The sequence below is a fragment of the Cervus elaphus genome, chromosome 14 (assembly GCF_910594005.1).
Source record: "Cervus elaphus chromosome 14, mCerEla1.1, whole genome shotgun sequence".
NCBI classification, from domain to species: Eukaryota; Metazoa; Chordata; class Mammalia; order Artiodactyla; family Cervidae; genus Cervus; species Cervus elaphus.
Genome location: NC_057828.1, coordinates 55,905,080 through 55,926,642, shown reverse-complemented (window position 1 = coordinate 55,926,642; position 21,563 = coordinate 55,905,080). Strand labels below are relative to the sequence as shown.

Genomic DNA, 21,563 nt, shown 5'->3' with positions numbered 1-21,563 from the left:
GACAGAGGGGAACACCAGGGCCCAGGATCAGCTCACAGGAAGCCAGGCCAGAGTCATGCGTGCCTAGTGGGTGGTCTGCCCAGCCCCCATCCCTAAGCTCCGCCCCTCAGAGTCTCCTCTTGGATCTGGAAATTGTAACCAGGACAGCACAGTCTCACCCAGTCTCAGCTGGTCCCATGAATGGAGCAGCATATTATTTTGTCACACGGACGGAAAAAATTGAGAAAGCCTATCAATATATGAAGAGGAGAAAAAAAGACGATGTGCGCACAGGGACCTCTGCTCCGTGTTAAGTGTCAGTCTGGGTGGGAGGGGAGTTTGGGGGAGAATGGATACACGTATATGTATGGCTGAGTCTCTTTGCTGTCCACCTGAAATTATCACAACATGGTTAATCGGCCACTGTCCACCTGAAATTATCACAACATGGTTAATCGGCCATGTGTGCGTGTGTGCTAAATCACTTCAGTCGTGTCCAACTCTTTGAGACCCTATGGACTGTAACACGCCAGGCTCTTCTGTCATAGGATTCTCCAGGCAAGAATACTGGAGTGGGTTGCCATGCCCTCCCCCAGGGGATCTTCCCAACCCAGGGATCAAACCTGCAACTCCTGCATTGCAGGCAGATTCTTTACCTCTGAGCCACCAGGGAAGCCCTTAATCGGCTACACACCACTCTAAAACAAAAAGTTAAAGAGAGATGGTGTGAGAAGTAGAGAGTGAAAGAGGGAGGTGCTGTGTTCCCTGCAGCCTCCCAGGTCTCACCCCGAGCTCCCTGGGCCTGACTGTTGAGGACTTGGGCTCCTGGCGACACCCACGTCCTCACAAGACACCTTTCTGTTTGCTTACGCCAGATGAAGCAGGTTTCTGATTCAGCAGCGTAAACAGATCTGTGGTCTCCGTGTCCTGGACCCTCTCCCCCAGCCACTCACACTGCAGCCCGCAGGGCAGAGGCTCACAGGCTCCCGGGACGAAGGCGGCCCCACTGTCTTGCCAGCACTGCTCTCACAGATGGGGTAGGCGCAGCTGGCCCCTCCCTCCTTCACAGCGACTGCCTGACGGTTTGAGCAGGATCTGCTAATGGAGCCAAGAACCCCCACTCCTGGCCTCTGCCTCTGCCGAAAGGTGATCTGGGTGTCTTTGGCTGACCACAATCAGGCAGGGGTCACTTGGTGGGGCAGTGACGTTGGCCTGTCCCCTGATGGCCTGTGACAGAGGCCCCCGGAGTGTGCATTTGTCCACTCACACATGCCCACAGCTCCTTGGAGCCCCTTCTACGCTGGGCACGGCCCAGTCACTGGGGACACTGCAGGGAGCGTGTGGCTCTGGAACTCATGCTTCTAGAGCCACAAGATTTGTGACCAAGATAATGTGGACTCTACAAGCACAATGCCACGGACACAAGGAGATATGACAACAATGAGCGGGGTGGGGATGGGACTGCTTGGGTGGGGTGGTCAGGGAATGCCTCTCTGAAAAGGGGACGTCTCATGGGGACCTGATGATGAGGGAGACACAGCCATGGGAAGGTGGGACCGTCTCAGCAGAAGAGAGAAACCATAACTTAGGAGGCCCTGGTTGGTCACCAGTACCTGGCGTGTTCCCAGGACAGAGGAAGGCTGGTATGGCTGGGGTGTGGATGGACCCTATCAGGACACAGGAGGGAGCTGGTTTGTTCCAAGGGCAATGCAAGCCATCAGAAGGTTTCCAAACATGTAATTTACTGCACCAACTGCGGGGGTTCAAGGAGAAAAAGACACACTTTGTGCCTCAAAACAGGCCAGACTCGCAAACTGGCAGGTCGAGCAATGATCATAGAGGTAATACAGCATCCGATGAGATTGCACAGGCCAGCCTCCCAATGCAGCCTCGAGGCCCAGAAGGTTGGAGGCTGGAAGGTTAAGTAGGAACCAGAAAGGCAGAGAAGTAGAAATAAGGATGGGAAGGTGGGGGGTGGCAGGGGGTGGGGGAAGTGAAGAACTGGGGAAGTGGCTGGCACAGCTTGGGCGAAGACTTGAGGGCAGGCGCCCAGGACAGTCCCAGGACTGGAGAGATACACTCTGCTGTGATCTTACAGTGACAGTGCTCAGGATACGATTTGACTCAAGTAACCACGAATGCATCTGATTCAGGTCTTCACGACAACCAGCCTATGTGGGGGTCCTTCTGGACCACCATTACACCATTACACCCCACCGCCAGCCGGGGGGTGACAAGGCCAGCCAAGCACCTCATCCTCAGCTACATCAGGAACCACAGGATTCTGAGACAGTGGGCAACGGACAGCCACTTGGCTGAAAGGCCTCAATTTTGGGGGACCTAAGTCAGCTGGCAGCTGGTCAGCTTCAGGTAACAGTGCTACTGGCTTCTCCAGAGCAAACTGCCAATTGCTCCCCCAGGGCTGTCTGAGTGAGGCAGAGAGGCAGGTCCCCTGACCCACTGGCCCAGCAATGAGGTCGCCCTTTGAGTTAATTGATAGAGTACCCCAACTTCCCAGGTGGCTCAGTGGTAAAGAATCACCCTGTCATGCAGGAGACGCGGGGTTAATCCCTGGGGCAGGAAGATTCCCCAAGGAAGGGAATGGCAACCCACTCCAGTACTCTTGCCTGGAGAATCCCATGGACAGAGGAGCCTGGCGGGCTACAGTCCATGGGGTCGCAAAGAATCTAACATGACTCAGTGACTAAACAACAGCAGCAGCAAGACGAAGGTGCCATTTCCAGAAAGATCCAGCATTTGGGACAGAGTAGCAGGAACGGGTGGGGCGCTCCAGCGAGAAAAGAGACAAGGGGTTGTCTTGGGTCATGTCTGCAGCCAACTCTCCCCGGGACTCCAGAGCGCGGTGCCCGTAAAAGCTGACACCCGGCCAGGACACTAGGGATGCTGAAAAGTGACACTGAGGAGTTGACTCTAATTAAGAGACAAGTTAGAAACACAAGCGCCTGTGGCACCAGGACATGTACAAACCTGTCAACAGCGGGAGGCAGGCCACTTGAAAGAGCGAGTGAGACCTTGATCTACCTCTGCCAGGAATGTGGTTCTCTTAGGTGTGTAAGCACAAGGAAAATGTGCACTCTGTGCGTGCCTGCTAAGTCGCTTCAGTCACATCCGACTCTGCCACCCCATGGGCTGTAGCCCGCCAGGCGCCTCTGTCCATGGGATTCTCCAGAGTGGGTTGCCATGCCCTCCTCCAGGGGATCTTCCCAACCCAGGGATCGAACCTGCGTCTCTTATGTCTCCTGCATCGGCAGGCAGGTTCTTTACCACTAGTGTCACTCGGGAAGCCCAGTAAGATGTATGCGTATGTGTGCTTAGTCTCTCGGTTGTGTCCGACTCTTTGCAACCCCACGGACTGTAGCCCACTCTGTCCATGGGGCTTCCCAGGTAAGATTATTGGAGTGGGTTGCCTTTCCTTCTCCAGGGGATCTTCCCAACCCAGGGATCAAACCTTCACCTCCCCAGTTTCCTGCATTGGCAGGCAGATTCTTTACCACTGAGCCACGATTCCTCAAATCCAGTGGCCTTTCCTGCCCAAGGCTCCAGGAGCAAGGCTGGGTCATGTGGGATGAACTGTGAGCCCAGAACCCCAGGCTTCCTGGGTGTGCTCACCCCCTCCCTACCGCAAAGAGACTGCGGCCCCTGGATTCCAGCAGTGGGATCTCTGGAGGGGTCTGGTCTCCCCAGGCCTCAGCTTCCTAACCTTTATGACACAGACCATCTTCTCTTCCCTTGAAACCACAGAATTTTAGGGTTGGAAGGAACCTTAAAATCCTCCCACTCACATGCCTTTGTTTAGAGCAGAAAAATCTGAGGCAGAGAGACAGGAAAGTCCCACAATGTCACACAGCATTTTCACAGCTGCCGCAAAAAGCCTGCCCCCTCCAGCAGCAGTTTTCAAGCTTAAAGTGTATGCACTGCAAGCCCCTTTCAGGGAATGTTGTTGTTTAGTCAGTAAGTCGTGTTCAATTCTTCGGCAACCCCGTGGACTGTAGCCTGCCAAGCTTCTCTGTCCATGGGGATTATCCAAGCAAGAATACTGGAGTGGGTTGCCATTTCCTTCTCCAGGGGATCTTCCTGACCCTGTGATCAAATCCAGTTCTCCCACATCGCAGGCTGATTCTTTACCACTGAGCCATCTGGGAAGCCCTTCAGGAGGTGGGGGCATTTAAAATGCAGATCCCCTGGCCTCATCCACCAGGCCAACATTCAGTGGGTCTGGGGGCCCAGGAATCTGCAAGTCAAACAAACTCCCCAGGGATCAGTGCACAGAGGCTCCTCACCACCTGTATGTTTTCATTTCCAACACACCTCGTTGGGCTGCTGTGAACAGAAGACAACGGGAGGGACTGGAGGGCTTTAAAGATCACCCTCTGCCAAGAAGGGTGCTGTCCTGCCACTTCCCTGTCTCCCAGACGCCCCCCCCCACCTTCTCTCCCTCTCTACCCCACTGTCGCCTGAGCGAGTTCCCATGTCTGTATCTTCCAGACCTGAAGCTACTTCTACTTGAAGAAGGATGGTCACTGTTCCCTTGAGGGCACAGTGTCCTACCTGGCCCAGAACCTGGCTCCTGGGAGAACCACCAGACCAGGAGCGGAATCTGGGGCTGGAAGGGCAGCCAGCTGTCCCCTAGGGGAGTGAGGGATGGTAGAACAGAGCAGGGGCTATTCTCGCCCTCCTGTTCTAGGCCATCACAAAGAATTAGGAGTGGAGTCAAACACTCCTGAGTGCACGCTAATCTCAGCCACTAACAACATGAACTTGTGCAAACCACTTCTTTTCTTTGCACCTCACACCCAGTGACCAGTTGTGGGTAAAGGTAACTTGCCAGGCACGGGTTTTTTTTTTTTTTTAAAAAAGACGGCCCTGGTAAACCACAAACTGCCACCAGAAGGTAGTGAAAGTGAAAGTTGCTCAGTCGTGTCTGTCTCTTTGCCACCCCACAGACTATACAGTCCATGTAATTCTGCAGGCCAGAATACTGGAGTGGGTAGCCTTTCCCTTCTCCAGGGGATCTTCCCAACCCGGGGATCGAACCCAGGTCTCCCTTATTGCAGGTGGATTTTTTACCAGCTGAGTTATCAGGGAAGCCACTGGATAAAACACAGGATGGCCTGTGATGTGAATTTCAGAAAACAACAAATAATTCTGTGCTTGCGAATATCCCAAACATTGCACAGGACTTACTTATACTAAAATGTTATGCATTGTTTACCTGAAATTCAGAGTGAATTAGCATCCTGGGATTTTGTTTGTTTTCTTGCTTGGGGTTTGTTTGCTTGCTTGTTGTTGCCAAGTTGGCCGGTGAGCCTTCCTTCAGATCCAGCCCCAGCAGGCCAGCTCCCCCAGACCCCTCTGCCCCCGAAAGCAGAGCCCTGCAGGAGTCTGCACGGCGGGGACCGGCTGACCCCGCGGTGTTCCACCAGTGGCCAAGCGGTCCCATCAGCGCAGACGCTCACCTGGCAGGCATCATGCTTTTGTGCTGTCAGAGCTTGTCAAGGTCACTGGTTCAGCCTGATTTGCTTCTCTGGGGAGGAAGAGGCAGGGGAGATGACAGAAGGCGTTGTTGTGGGGCCAGGGCGGGGGGAGGTCTCTGCTCTTTCCTCTGAATTCCCCACCTTGGGCCCTGCCTAGAAAGGCCTAGAGCCTAAGCCCCAAGGTGCCGAGTTTCCTTGGCAGGAAGTGGGTGGTCAACTGGTTGGAGGCCAGGAGCCAGGAGGTCCTGATGTGCTCCCCCCTCCATCTGTATTTAACTCTCTGTATGACCTTGGGCAAGTCCCTCCCATCAGCTCTCCAGGCCTTCTGGACAAAACAGGGTAATAATAGCAATATTGCTTATTGGTAGTTCCGGTGTGTGAGGCACTGTTCTAAGTACCTTATAGATCCGTGGTTCCCAATCTTTTTGACACCAGGGACCGGTTTCATGGAAGACAATTTTTCCACAGACCCAGGAGGCAGGGGATGGAATGGTTTGGGGATGATTCAAGCGCATTTACATTTACTGTGTGCTTTATTTCTATTATTATAATATCAGTTCCACCTCAGATCATCAGGCATTAGATCCCGGAGGCTGGGGACCCTGTTATAGAGGCTACCCTTCTACTCCTCCCAACAGCCCTGTGAGGTGGGTACTAGCATGATTCCCATTTTAGAGGAGAGGAAACTGGAAGGCAGAAGCACACACAACTAGTAAGAGGGAGAGGCAGCATCTGAACCAAGCAGATCTGAGCTGGAGTCTGCACTCTCAGCCCCTCACCAGATGCCTCTGTGAAAATATGAGAGGCCCGAATGCATGAGGAGAAGGGAAAGGAGTGATTAATGCCTGACCATCACCTACTCCTTGCTAAAATCACTGTGCCCTTTACAGAGAGGACCTCATACAACCCTCGCCGCAAACCTGCTATCGGATTCTGTTCTTCAGTCTGAAGTTAGGGCAGGGAAACTGAGGCACAGAGAGGCCTGGGACTTGCCTAGGGTCATAATCTGAGTCTTCATCAGAACCCAGCTCTCTCGCCTCAAGGCCTAGACTAGGTGCTCCCCACTCACCCACCCACCCCACCCTCTGCCCTGTTCTGGTTCACAGAGCTAAAGACCCTGCTCTGGCCACAGGCCACGGGCAGTGAGGTCACAGATGTTCTCGGTCCTTCACCCCATGCGACTCCGGGAGCCCCCAAGCTGTCCTCCTGCTGCCTCCATCTTCCCTCTCTGAATGAGACCAACCCTCCACCAGCGCCTGGGCCTGTCCTGGACTTGCTTTGGACCTGTCCATCCTTACCCCCCACATCTCCATCTGGTGGCTCTTTGCTTTCCTGTATTATGGACAAGAGGAAGAATAACGTTTTCTATTCTTGCGTGCCCATGGGTGCTCAGTTGCCTCGTCGTGTCTGACTCTGTGCAACCCCATGGACTTCAGCCCTCCAGGCTCCTCTGTCCATGGAATTTTCCAGGCAAGAATACTAGAGTGGGTTGCCATTTCCTACTCTAGGGGATCTTCCCAACCCAGGGATCGTACCCACTTATCCCATGTAGCCTGCATTGGCAAGCAGATTCTTTACCTCTGAGCCACCTGGGAAGCCCTTTCTATTTTTACTGCTCATTCATTTACCCACATTAAACGGCTCTGATACTGACAATCACCAGTCAGACATATTGGTCAGCATTCCAGTGTCCCAATTTCACACAGAAGAAAGAGGAGGCTCAAAGAACTCAAGTGACCTGCCCAGAGTCACTCAGTTTTTAATCCAGAGCTCCAATCTAAGCCTTCCAAATCCAGGGCTCTATAGAGACCTCAGAGGTCAATTAAAGTACTTTAGAAATGAAAAAACTGAGACCCAGACAGGATACATGTCCTGGTCAAGGTCACAGCCATCCATGGCAGAACTGAGACTGAAATTCACGGCTCCTGACCCATAACACCAAGTCCTCATCATCATGTGACTAACAGTGAGAACCAATTATACTCCCTCAACTGACAATGGGGGTTCATGATGCCAACACCACCGAGAAGCAAAGGCAGAAGCAATCAAAATCAGGGTGAACCCCCATTCCACAATGAGGTCTGCACCTGGACCTTCCTGTCTCCGCGACAGTCTTCTGGTGGGGAGGGTCTGGGGAGCCAGACAGCAAATGAAGGCAAAGTGTAAAGTTGGGGGACTCTGCACCTTGCACATCAGGTCTTTTTAGAACTTGCTGGTGTGGGAGAGCCAGCCTGGGCTGAAAGTGTCAGCTCGGGAGAGAAATGATTGCCTGGGATGTGTGCTTCGTGACAGTACGGAATGAGTAAGTGAGCACAGGAATTCAGGACATAGATGAGCAGCATCCTTGAATTCTCAATAAATGGAAATATATATATATATATATATATTTCTCAAAGATAAATCCACATCAATGTCACCTTTTTTTACTGTGGGTCTTACAGCTCTGCTTCCTATTCTGCCAAGCCCCCAGAGGCAAGGGGGGAGGTGGAGTCTGGCTCTGAAGGCTCGCTGCTGGGACCACGCTCACAGGCTCACCAGTGGAAGCCTGGAATCCACTGAAGGTAAGGACAGTCCACCTGCTCAGGGCTCATCCTTACGGATGCTGGGGTCCCCTCTTCTCAGCTCTGCCTTTGCCTCCTTCCTCCTGGCCTTCACAGGGCCCCTTACCTACTGTGCCCTGATGTTCCTGTCTGCCAGGTGGGCATGTATGTCTATGTCACCAACAGAAAAAGTGCACCAGGCAAGCAAAAGGTGTCCCAGCCCAGGGGATTTTTGTTCAGCAATTTCACATCTGGGCTGAAAAGCTACTGCAAGTCTTTACTGCATCACTGGCTCTTTGCAGGCTGCCGTTCGTTATTCCTCACCAGGAATATTCCTTACCCCTTTTAGACAGAAGAACAAATTGGCAGCTGAGAAATCAAAGCCAGCTCAGGCTCCAGAAGCTATTAGAGAGCTCTTAGAACTGGTGCGCTCTCTCTCCATGTTCAGGGTACTGAGAAGAGTGCTGAGTCGCTGCTCACACAGTAGGGAGTCTTCTACTTACAAGGGGCCCAGAAATAAGGTACATTCACCATTGATATTGTTGTTGTTTGGTCCTGTCCAACTCTTTTGCGACCCCACGGACTCCTCTGTCCATGGGCTTTCCCAGGAAAGAATACTAGAGTGGGTTGCCATTTTCTTCTCCAGGGGATCTTTCCCACCCAGAGATCAAACTCAGATTCTTTACCGCTGAGCCACCTAGGAAGCCCTAGGTGCTAGGAGCATCCACCGGTGCTAGGAGCCAAAGTCCCATGAGACGATCTGGGAAACCCAGGTTCCAAACATTGTTGGAGGTAAACAAGGGGAAAAGAACAGCAACAAGGCCCAGAAATTCCAAAGAATTCCAAATGTGTCCCTCCCCACTATCCTTCCCGAGGAGAGTCCCAGGAAAAGTTCAGGCTGGGAACATGCGAGGATTACACCTGGAGCAACTCTCCTTCAGGGCAGTGGCCATGAGCGACCAGGTCTCTCCTTCCGGGCTCTGCCCCAGACGGCTGCCCCGTGGCTATCCGGCTGCCGCAGCCTCTCCCTACGCGGTCCCTCCGTTCCCCCACTCCCCCGCGCAGACTCACCTTTGGGCAGCTTGGACACGTTCTCCTGGATCCAGGAGAAGAGGTGGGCGAAGTCGCAGTCGCAGAGCCAGGGGTTCCCGTCGAGGCGCAGGGTGCGCAGCGCGGGGAGCGCGGCCAGGGCGGCCACGCTGAGGCTGCGCAGGTTGTTGTCGTTGAGCTCCAGCACCTGCAGCGACTCCAGGGTCTCGAAGGCGGCCTCGTGCACACCCGCCAGGTTGTTGTTGGCCAGGCTCAGCTTGACCAGCCTCCCGGCCGAGCGGAAGGCGCCGGCGCCCAGCTGGGTCAGGTTGTTGTAGCTGAGGTCGAGGAAGGCGAGCTTGGCCGAGCCGCTGAACGTACCCTCCTCCAGCGAGCGCAGCGAGTTGTTCCTGAAGTCCAGATAGACCAGGTCGCCGTAGAAGATGAAAAAGTCCTCGGGGATGTGCTGGATGCGGTTACCAGCCACCAGCAGTTTGCGCACGTCCAGGGGGAAGGGATCTGGCACGCTGGGCAGTCCACGGTCGCGGCAGTCCACGGTGTGCGGGTCGGTGCAGGCGCAGCCCGCGGGGCACGCGTGTCCGGGCCGGAGCAGCAGCAGGAAGCTAAAGAGCCCCAGCGCCGCGGCGGCGGCGGCGGCGCCGGTGGGGGCGCGGGGGGCGGCGCGGGGGCGCATGGCCTGGACCCGCGCGAACGGCGGCGACGCGGACGCGACTCTGGGGCTGAGCCCTGGCGCTGGGCGGCGCGCGGGACCCCGGAGGCCGGGCGCGGGGAGGGCGTGCGCCCGGGAGCGCGGGGGCGATGGAGCGCAGCGCGGACCGACGCGGGGAGCCCGAGAGGCCGGGGCGGAGGTGGGGAAGCGGGGGACCAGGGAGGGAGGGGCGACGGACTCGCGAAGGATTTACCCGAACAGGAAATTAACCCGCTGGAAAATCCCGGAGGAGAGGCGGGAGAGGTAAGGGTAGCGGAGTGACCGTCGCCAAACGCGGCCCCGCCCGGGCAGCTTCTTTCCTTCACCGGGCGATTGGACCTGTCGCGCAGACTTGGCGCGGGACACTCGACGACCAAGTTCAGTTCCCACGCGCTCCCAACCCCAGTGGATTTCTGAGGGGGCGTGCGCCCCCACCCCCACCCACGCGCCCGCCAGGTGCCGAAGCGCGCTCCCCGCGCGCCACCCCTGCTGCAGACGGGAGCGCGACCTGGGTCCCTCTGGCTCTGCGCCCGGTGCAATCCTGGCAGGCTCTCGGAGAGCCGTGCCCGGGTCTGCCGAGCCGGCATTGGGCGGGGCTCCAGGGAGCTTCAGGGTGGCTGACCTTCCTACCTCGTTTCCTCCGCCGGCACTTAACCCCTATCACGGAGGCTGGCGGGGTCAACCGAGGCGGGCGCTGCCAGGGCCCCCGCTGTGGCCCGAAGAAAAGCCAGGGCCAGTCAGCAGTTTCCACGCTGGCCTGAGTGTGGCGGGGACCTGGCAGCCACCGGGCGCGGATCTTCTGCTGGTCTAACCAAGGCCTCACCGAGAGGCCGCCGGGCCTGGGCTCAGAGGCCCAGGTTTCCAGTTTTTGTGTGTGTGTGGCCCCAGTACCTGTGTTTCTTCCTCTCTGGACCCCGTGCACCCCGTCTGTCAAACGGGAGACGGTAATATGTATGACTCCAGCGTGGGGGGAGGAAGACAGAGTCCAGAGAAAGAGTTTAAGGATGACCTTTTCCCTCTTAATTTCTACCCTCTCCCCAGCAAAACCCCAGCTTTGGTCCCCAAGGAAGGTGGTCAGGGAGGACAGCAAGTAGTATGTGAGTTTAGCCCTCGTCACTTCACCCACCCTTCAAATCAAGCCCCATTTTAGAAACTTTTCTAAGGAGAAGTCCCCACAGAGCCACCAAGAGATGGTTCGGCTATTGGCTATTTTGGTCCAAATGTCCTGGAATTGATAAGCTCTCCACTGGACCAAAATAACCTAGCAACAGCTGTTGGGCAGCAGGCCCCCAATACCCTGCCCTGGCCCCTGGCCCCTGGCCCCACGCAGATTGGTGGAGGCTTGAATTCTGAAGCCGCAAAGCTAAGCCCTCGGCCTTTTTCCAAAGGTATGTGAGGCCCAATGCTTTCCGATGGATCAAAACCCTGAGCCTCTGGGACTGAGCCAAGGGCTCAACAGAGAATGAGTGTTTGCAGGAGCCCTGGGAGAGGAGGGGTACAGAGCCCTGGGGGAAGCTTTGAGGCACTTGGGGTCCTGTTTATACCCCCAGCCTCCACACCAGACCTCCTGAGTTTCCTGTCTGTCCCCACTCTCTTGGGGTCCCCAGTTTGTCTTTGTCATCCCCAGCTGCAAGAACTCAGCCCCTACTCTGGTCCCTGGCTACATTAATGATGCATTATTGCAGTGTCAAAGCAAAGGCCAGTGACAGAACAAACAGGTCCCCCCATTGCAACTATCCAGAAGCACTCTGGAAGCATCTGCTACACCCTTCACTCCTCGAACCTCAGGATCAGCTCTGATTCCTCACTCCAGTATAGAGGGGAACCTATTTCTTACTGGTTTGAGCCCCTAGCATCACTGCTACAGGGCACCTGCATTTGACTGAGCTGCCATTTTGCATGCATGCACCCATGTGCCTAGGTATCTGAGTGTGTATCAACCTTCCCTGCCAATTGATCTGGTTGTCTGGAGCCCTGGCCTGAGTGTCAAGCTCCTGGACTTGGTCCTGGCCCCACTACTGGCTATAGAACTTTCCACCCAGGCTGCTCGATCTCTCTGGGGAAATACTCCCCAGCCTGGGATCACTGAAGATCAACTCTGCAGAATTTCAAAAACTGGTGAAAATTGAGCCTTTATCTATGAAGAGGTCACCCAGAGCAAATGCCATAGTTCTTGGCAATGAAGTCAGTGATAGCCCGAGTTCTTTTGCACTGAACAGAAACTGGTGACTTTGATTAATGGAAACAGATGGATTTCTACCTAATAAATGCAGAGCCTTTAGCAAGGGCCTGCAAAACGGGGATGTGAGGTGGTAAGATAATAAAAGGGTCCTTGGTAAGGAGAATGTTGAGAAATGACTCTCTTGGCCTTGACTGCCTCCTCTTGAAACTAGAGAGAAAATACCTTCCCTCTCCTCTTCCACAGCTGATGTGGAGGCCATGTGGGGAAATATTGGTTTGGAACGTGAGCTGGAAAGTGTTTGGAGAGACAGTGCATATAAAAATGGCCATAAGTCTTGCTGTGGCAGGAACGCCTTGCTTCTTGCTTTGAGTGTCCCCCAAGGTGCCTTGAATTTAAATCAAAAACCATTTTTCATGAATAACAGCAGGAACAGACATGACTAGGATTCATGGGGTGCAGGGAGCCCCTCCCCATATTCCAGGACTCTCATTCCTTGGGAAAACGCAAGGTTTGCCACCTCTGATGTTCCCCCAGCAAGGAAAACATAGCCGTGACCTCAGCAAGGTCACACGGTGAGTCAGTGATAGCTGCTGGAAATAGAACACAGGCAATTGACTCCCCAGCTCCCTCCCCTTGAAGGGGGCCTCTTACAACCCCAGGAGAAAACACTGCAAGTGATGTGGACAGGCCTTTGGAGACTCGGTTTATCAACTCCCTTTCTATATTTATTCCCAGAGTCAACACACTTTGTGATTCCTGATCAAGAGTTTCAAAACGGGGGTCAAATATCCAAGGTGTCTCATGTTTTCAAAACCTGACGTCACACATTCCCCAAGTCACCAAGCAGAAACCCTGGCTCCTCTTCTGAGTTCCCCAAGCTATGGAGCACTTCCTATAAGTGGCCCCTGGTCTGACTGCCCCTGAGACTGGGCCTTGGGAGCTATGTAGGTGGGCTTTCCTGGTGGCTCAGGCAGTAAAGAATCTGCCTGCAATGCAGGAGACCTAGGTTCAGTCCCTGGGTTGGGAAGATACCATGGAGAAGGGAATGGCAACCCACTCCAGTATTCTTGCCTGGAGAATTCCATGGACAGAGGAGCCTGGCAGGTTCATGGGGTCACAAAAGAGTCAGACACAACTGAGCAACTATAATGTGGGTGGGGTCCCCAGGAAATCCCCCATGTGGTAACTTGTCCCTAAGCAAAAACCATCTGGTTGTGAGATCAGCCCTCTTGGTTGCCAGACTGACCTCTACATTAGTCCAAATCCTAGGTCCTAAATTGTAAACAAGATGATCCCAGTATGGTACGTGCTGGAGTCTGAATTTGGGTACAGGCGCTAGGTTTGAATGATAAGAGCGTGGCTGCTGTTTGGTGATGTCATTTGGGTTACTGGCATGCATCACCTCTGATGAACGCCTGGCTGACCTGGCACCCCATGGACCCCAAGAACGGGGATATGCCCTGGCCTCCTTTGCCTGGGGGCAGGCTGACTCCGAGGAAATGGCTCTCTGCCCCCAGGACATTGCTCTGTATCTGTGCCCCCATTAACTGTCTTAACACCAAGCTCTTCTTTGTTCCCACCCGCTGCCCTTCCCAGATACCACCACCAGGGGGCACCATCCGCCGCTTGTATAGGTGAGAACTGAACCCTTCCTCTCTCAAGGCACCAGCTGTGTCCTCCGTTAGGTTGGGGTGGGAGATGAACAGTAAAACTTGCTTTTGTTTTGCTCCTCTCTGGCAAGGCTGGACCCACTTTTTGGAAGAAAAGCTCTTGCCCCTGTTTCACCCCTGGAACTGGGAAACGGATCCTTAACCAGCCGCAGTGGGAGGCAGATGGTGCTTGTGGTGGTTGTTATTTAGCCACTAAGTTGTGTCCAACTCTTTGCAATCCCTGGGTCTGGAAGATCCCCAGGAGAAGGAAATGGCAACCCACTCCAGTCTTCTCGCCTGAGAAATCCCACAGACAGGGATGGTTGCAGTTAAGAACATGGATTTGGAGTCAGTCACACAGTCGGGTCAAACTTGGCTCTCTTGTTCCCTGGCTCGGTCACCTCTGGCAAGTTGCTTCATTTCTCTAAGCCTCAGTTTTCCCATCAATGAAATGGGATAACACTAGTGCCTACTTCACTGGGTTGTTATGAGGATTAAATGGCATATCTGTGGAGTGCTTAGCAGTGAGTTTGACATCATAAATGGCCACTTAACTATCTTTATTCTTTATTTTTTCACCAATAGCCTGTAAATATTTAATGGAGGTGGCATTCTTTAGTTAAAGAATAAAAGTGTTTGTCTGAAATATATTTGCCTCTGTGTGTGCGTGTGCATGTGTGTGTGTGTGTGTGCACACGTTCAGTTGTGTCCAACTCTTGGTGACCCCATGGACTGTAGCCTGCCAGACTCCTCTCTCCATGAGATTCTCCAGGCAAGAATACTGGAGTGGGTTACCCTTTTCTATTCCAAGGGATCTTCCTGACCCAGGGATCGAACCTGCATCTCTTGAATTTCCTGCATTGGCAGGTGAGTTCTTTACCACTGACCCACTTGGGAAACTCATATTTGCTGTGGATATATATGTATATTTGACATAACTTTCTAGAATCAGTTTTAATAACTCTCCCTGCCCTGAACCTTATTCCAAATGTAGCATCTCTCAGACAGACAGACACACACACCTGCACACACACACACACACACCTTTAGCCCTCCCCAGCTCTGGCTGACTTTGTGAGCACAGTTGTAGGTGAGCAGCTTCCAGCGTCCTGGCTTGGTTGGCCTGAGCGTGGGCAGACTAATGAGACCAAGGACATGGGGTCAGTCCCGCAGCCCGGCACAAGGAGACATCTGTTCTCCGCTCACGGCCGGTGCTCCTAGTGCTGGCCAGCCAGCCAGCAAATGTGTGACCTTGGTTAAGGAGGACGGAGGTGGTGCCACCCTGTCTCCCCCAGGAGGAAAACACGGAGCACACATCCCACGAGTCAAGGGCACCATCACCCCACAGTCAGGAGGCTCAGGTCACAGCAAGCTCAGGACTCATCCTGGCTTCCTCTCCCCTCACACCCACCTCCTGCCCACTGACAAGGCCCCTTGGTGCTATGTCTCTGCCTCCGCTGGGACCTCCTTCTCCCAGACAAGCATCGTCTTTTACAGAAGCCCCACTGGCTTTCCTGCTTCCAGCCTTGTCCAATCCCCACTGACTCTCCCACCACTCAAGAAAACCAAAGTAAGCCTTTGAAAATATACACTGGACTACATCACCTTCTTGTCCAGACACCCCCATGGCTTCCTGTGAGTGGTAGGCAGACTTCTAAGAGAACCCCCAGTGATCCCCACTGATCCCTGAATGAGGGCATGACCTGTAACTTGCTTCTTTTTTTTAACTTTTTATTTTATATTGGAAAATAGCCCGTTAAAGGCTTCCCTTGTGGCTCAGCTGGTAAAGAATCCACTTGCAATGAGGGAGGCCTGGGTTCGATCCCTGGGTTGGGAAGATCCCCTGGAGAAGGGAAAGGCTACCCACTTCAGTATTCTGGCCTGGAGAATTCCATGGGCTGTATAGTCCATGGGGTTGCAACGAGTTGGACACAACTGAGCAACTTTCACTTTCATATGGCCGATTAACAATGCTGTGATAGTCTCAGAAGGACAGCAAAGGGACTCAGCCATACATGCACATGTATCCATTCTCCCCCAAGCTCCTCTCCCACCCAGGCTGCCACATAACATTGAGCAGAGTTCCCTGTGCTCTATAGCAGGTCCTTCTTTGTTATCCACTTTATTTTTTTTTTCTTTTTTTCATTTGGGTTCCAGGGAGCCTAGAATACAAATGACCCTCCCTCCTCCACCTTCCCCATTTAAAATTTACATTCAAGTGCCAAATGACCAATTTGCCAACTGGATTTCCTCCGACTCCTAGGAAGCTCATTCATACTGGTGGGAGCCTTAAAGCATCAGGTATCCTGAGCTTTTGTTGCTGTCTCATCTGACTCTGAGACCCCATGAACTACAGCACTCCAGGTTTCCCTGTCCTTCACCATCTCCCAAGCTCATGTCCATTGAGTTAATGATGCCATCCAACCATCTCATCCTCATCCCTTCTTTTACCCTCAGTCTTTCCTAGCATCAGGATCTTTTCCAATGAGTTGGCTCTTCGCCAAAGATGGCCCAAGTATTGGAAACTCAGCACCAGTTCTCCCCTTATTGTTTGCTGTTTTTTGCTGTTTGTCCGACTCTTTGCGACCTCATGGACTGTAGCCCGCCAGGCTCCTCTGTCCATGGATTCTTCAGGCAAGAATATGGAGTGGGTTGCCGTTTCCTTCTCCATGTTATCCACTTTAAATAGAGCAGTGTGTGCATGTCCATCCCAAACTCCCTAACTCTCCCCCGACCCCCATAACTTGCTCCTAAAATGTTTGGCCAAGGTGAGGGCGGCCACTTCTGTGACTCGATCACGAGAGACGGTGACTTCCACCTTGCCATCAGATCCTCTCTGCCGTCACTTTGGCTCGTGTGCTCTGATGACGTGAGCTGCCGTGTTGGAGTATCTGGCACAGCGAGCACCTAAAGATGGCTCACGTCTACCAGCCCACGAGGAACTGAGTCCTGCCAACAACCACATAAGCCCAGCAAACATTTTCGCTGCAGCCTGTCAACGAGACTAAGCAGAGGACCCGGCAAAGGCCTGTCAGACTCCTGACCCACAGAAACCATCAGATTAAAATGTTTGGGGGATCTTTTTGTTTTGGCCGCATCATGCAGAGTGTGTGATGTTAGTTCCCCAACCAGGGATTGAACCCACACCCTCTACACTGGAACCATGGAGTCTTAAGCACTGGATTGTCAGGGAAGTCCCTGTTTTTTGTTTTATTTTTTAATTTTATTTGTCTTTGGCCGTGCTGGGTCTTTGTTGCTGGACAGACTTTTTTCTCTAGTTGTGGAGTTGGGAGGCTACTCTCTAGCTGCAGTGCCTGGGCTTCTCATTGCAGTGGCTTCTCTCGTTGGGGAGCATGGGCTCTAGGGTGCTCGGGCTTGAGTAGCTGCAACTCCCGGGCTCTAGAGCACAGGCTCATAGTTGTGGCTCATGGGCTTAGTTGCTTCACAGCATGTGGAATCTTCCCACATCAGGGATCGAACCCATGTCTCCTGCATTGGCAGACAGATTCTTTATGACTGAGCCACCAAGGAAGCCCTGGGTTTTTGTTTGTTTGTTTGTTTGTTTTAAATTGCTAAATTTCTGGGGCATTTGTTACACAGCAATAGCTATCTAATACACCTTGGCACTTGGAATAAAACTCTACCAGACTCTGCATGCTCTGGCCCCACGTGCCTCTCTCACCCATTTTTGACCCCTATCCCCTTGGCTCACCACCTTCCAGCCACTCTAGTCTTTTTGTGCATCTAATTTATCATGTTTGTTCCAACCCCAGGACCTCTGCATGTGCTGTTCCCTCTGGCTGGAACACTTCCTGCCCCACTCCACCCTCAGCTTTTGGCATGGTTGGTGCCATTTGGTCATTCAGATTTTCTCAGCCCAAACGTCACCTCCTCTAGCTGGCCTCCATTGAGCTCCTTCTCCCCCTACACCACTTCTGTGCTACCACCTCATTTTGTTTTCTTCAGAGCATTCCTTACCACCTGATATTACCTAGCCTGCTAGATGATTTACTTATTCACTTTACCTCCTGCCACTGAAATAGAACCTCTAAGAGGACATTTTGTTGTTGTTGTTCAGTTGCTAAGTCATGCCCAACTCTTTGTGACTCCATGGACTGCAGCACCCCAGGCTCCTCTGTCCTCCACTATCTTCCAGAGTTTCCTCAAATTCATGTCCCTTGAGTTCATGATGCCATGCAACCATCTTATCCTCTGCCTCCCTCTTCTCCTCCTGACCTCAGTCTTTCCCAGCATCAGGGTCTTTTCCAGAGTCAGCTCTTCCCGTCAGGTGGCCAAAGTATTGGAGCTTCCGCTTCAGTATTCTTGCCTGGAGAAGCCCATGGGCCGTATGAGGACATTACATTGCCCCAGTTCCTAGAATCAGCCCCAAAATATGATAAGCATTTGGAAAATGCTTAATTAATTTCCATCTACAAATGATGCTTTTCCACTAGGCCACCAGTTTCTCCATACCTCCCAGTGGTGTTTCACCTGGAGATGCCCACCCACCACCTACAGGGAGCAAGCACCTTCATCCCTTCATAGGTGACCTCAGCTCTGGTCTCATGGAGGGAGAGGGATTCATATGTGGAGCACGAAGTGCCAGCTTTATGCGTGAAGCAGCCTGGGAGTCTGGGCTCCCCCAAACACATGTTTTGCTACAATCCACCCCATCAAAGCCCACAGCACTTTATTGCATTTACCTTCGAGTCTTCACACACATTCTCTTCCCTGCTTGCCTCTTCCTATGTTCCCAGTTTGGCTCATTGAAACTTAGTCTCCTCCAGGGAGCCTTCCAGAACTGCTCTGAACAATTCCCTGGTCCCCTTATTATCCATCCCAGGAGAATAGGTGCTGTGTTAGGTACGGGGGTACAAGGATGAAGCAAGGATGGCCCCATGCTCAAGGAGCCCCTAATTTAGGAGGCAGCCATCGGAAGAGATAACCACAAGTTGGTTACAGTTCAGGACTTACCTGTCTGTCTGAAAACTCCAACACATGCTGCTTTGCTAACCACACTGAAATGGGCAGTAATTGGGTAGAGTTGGAGCTAAAAGCATCGGCCCGTGGGCCGGTCAGGCTGCTTTCCAATCCTACTTCCATCACTTCTAGACTGCATCTTTTCTGCAAGTTATCTCGCAAAGCTCCAGTGGCTTCATCTGTAAAATGGAGACTAATTGTATCCACCTCGTAGGGTCACCATGAGGATGAAATGAGATAATGTGCAAATTAGCACATGGCACCGCATCAACCGGGTGTTCAAAGTAGCAACACCTGACCCGCCATCCATGTAGATGCCTCCTGCAGCAAACGTCTGTTGCCTGCTCAATATTCACAAGAAAGGCATTGACCTGGGTTCTGAGGAGCTAAAGATAGAGTAGACAGCCTCCTCTCAGGTGACTCACAATCTCTTTGAAGAGACAGGACACACATCGGCAGCAGAGAGCAGACAGCTCAAGGACTCACTGTGTGATAACTGCCAACAAGCCTCATGAGTTCATAAGTGTCACCGGCGTCTGCAGGAACCAAGGAAGCTCGGGTTGGTATGATCGGGGAAACGTACATCTGACACCATTAACCATATTTTCTAAATCAGATTTTGGAGCACATTTGGCTTCATGCTCTGTACTCGGGCATGTGGCATTCCCTCTCCCAGTCCACCTGGCAGGTGCCTGCTCGCCCTTCAAGACGCTGTGCAGTTCTTTAGGTGGCCTTGACCTTCCAGGTTCAGCCTCCTTCACCTCTCTTGCTCCCCAGGCTTCCATCACTGTCCCTTGCATGTGCTGTGGCATTTATTGATGACATGTTTGTCTCCCCTGCTGGATATTAGTGAGCTCTGGTGTGAGAAGAAAGGTCCTTAGGAACAAGGACTACAGGAAAAGGTCCTTGTGAACAAAGCAGGTGTCTTTTTCATCTTTAAATCTTGGAACCCAGCACAGGTCAGCTGCTCCATATCTTTGCCTGATGGACAAAGGAGTGTGGGCCTGTATAAATGAATGATTCTGCCATTTGGAATGATACTCAGGCAAAGAATATTTTAAGTCTGAATTGCTTTGGAAAGCTCAAGCGGTATGAGATCTCTGTAATTACACCACAGAACGGTTCATTCAACCCCACAGGTACTACATACCTGTTCTGTGGCCCCGTGGCTGCTGCTCCCTGCTCACTGCCACCACCCCACCCCAGTAATAATGACAGTGACCCCAAGCGCTCTCATTAACCATCTACAGGACTGCAAAGCCCTTTACACCCATGATCTCAAAGCAGTTGTCAGGGATGTGGGCCAGACATCATGTGTCCACTTTACAGAAACCCAGCCTTGGACGGCTCACTGAACACTCAGCTTGCACAGCTGGGGAGCTCCAAGGATGTTTGACATTCCCACCCCAGGAACAAGTTCCCTGTGCTCTTTTTGCACCTCTTGTGGCCAAACGGGAGCTGTTAATTACTAATAATGATGGGAGGTGGTTAGATGGCTGCTGATTAGGTGGACTGATTGGCTATAGCCTCAGAGTCTGAAATTGTTGTTTATTTTGGAAAAGTCACATATATCTGATTGCAGAGCAGTATTAAGCCACCCTTACTAGCCACCTTGGCATTGGGGCCACCATCCTGCCAATATGTGCACACCCCCACCTGCACACACACCCCCTCCTTCCAGCCAGGTGTGTCTTTCTGAGAGTATAAATGAGGAACAGAATGTGACATAACCCGAACAGGGTATAAAGCCACTAGAATTCTTTCTAGTAAATGTAGAGGTACAAAGGAGCTATTTTTGTGTTGATTTGCATTTCATTTGCATATATTTGCATGTATTTTCCCAAAGCCATCACACAGAGTTCATGAAACAAACAATTAATAGATGAATCCAATTCATCTGTGCCACCCAGTGGCAGAAGTGGACACATTAATGATTTGTAAAGCAAATAATAATAAAATTGTGTACAAAATCCAGTGGTATGGAGAAAGAAGGGAATGATAATTCTACCTAGATGGGAAGGATCAGACAAGGTGTCAGAGAATAAGTGACAACTGACTAAGGTTTTGGTTTTTCTGTCTTTGTTTTTGGTTGTTTTTCTTTCTTTTTTAATTGAAGTAGAGTTGACTTACAATGTTTCAAGTGTACAGCAAAGTGATTCAGTTACTATACATATAGATGACTAAGGCTTTGAAGGATGAACAGGAGTTCTCCAAACAGTTGGGGAATCTGTTCCAGGTAAGGAATATTATTCCAGCAAGAAATATCTGTGTGCATAAAAGCACAGAGGTCTTATGAAATAATTTAGAGTTTGGCCATGAACGTTTGAGAAAGGCTACTAAAGACTGAAAGAAAAAGAAGGCAGCAGAGGATGAGACAGTTGGATAGCATCACCAACTCAATGGACATGAACTTCGGCAAAGTCCAGGAGATACTGAGGGACTGGGAGATTGTGTGCTTCAGTTCAAGGGGTCGCAAAGAGTCAGACACAGCTTAGCGAATGAACAATGACAGCAACAACTAAACCTCTAAAATCAGTGCTGGGAGGTAACCCAGGCCTCCTGATTCCTCATTTACTAGTTTGGGACCTTCTATTGCAGTTGTCCTAGGGTCTGACTGTCAATCTTGGGGTTTTATACAAGGATTTTTAAAGCTCTGATCGCAGAGCTTCTATTCCCATGCATTCACCCAGCAATGGGAATGATTAAACACATTCATTCTAAATGGTCTCGAGCACTGGGGACACAGTGACACCCTGCCTGGCCTGATCCCCAACATGAGAGAGGGGTTTGAGAGAGGAGAGCCGGCTGCAGCAGGAAGGCCACAGTACATTTTGAGGCCAAGAGTCTGGACTTTGTTCTGAGCTCTTGAAAAGTTTTATACTAGGAAGAGATAAACTGAATGTATGTTTAGAGAGAAGACCGTGAGGACAGCATAGAGATTGAGGTAGGGGTTGGCAAGACTCTTCCACAGCAATTCAAGGGGGTGATTATATCACCAGG

At 52.1% G+C, this 21,563-nt stretch overlaps 1 protein-coding gene across 2 annotated transcripts in view; it reads right to left on the bottom strand.

Annotated features, from left to right (window-relative positions):
- LRRC38 (leucine rich repeat containing 38) overlaps positions 1 to 10,177 on the bottom strand; it is a 58,619-nt gene extending 48,442 nt beyond the window's left edge. For both annotated transcript variants that reach the window (XR_006345079.1, XM_043924485.1), the window contains exon 1: positions 9,086 to 10,177. Coding sequence is in view for 1 of the 2 variants with exons in the window: in XM_043924485.1 (XP_043780420.1) it covers positions 9,086 to 9,737 (652 nt within the window). In the remaining variant the exon portion in view is untranslated. The remainder of the gene's footprint in view (positions 1 to 9,085) is intronic.
- Between the last annotated feature and the right edge of the window lie 11,386 nt (positions 10,178 to 21,563).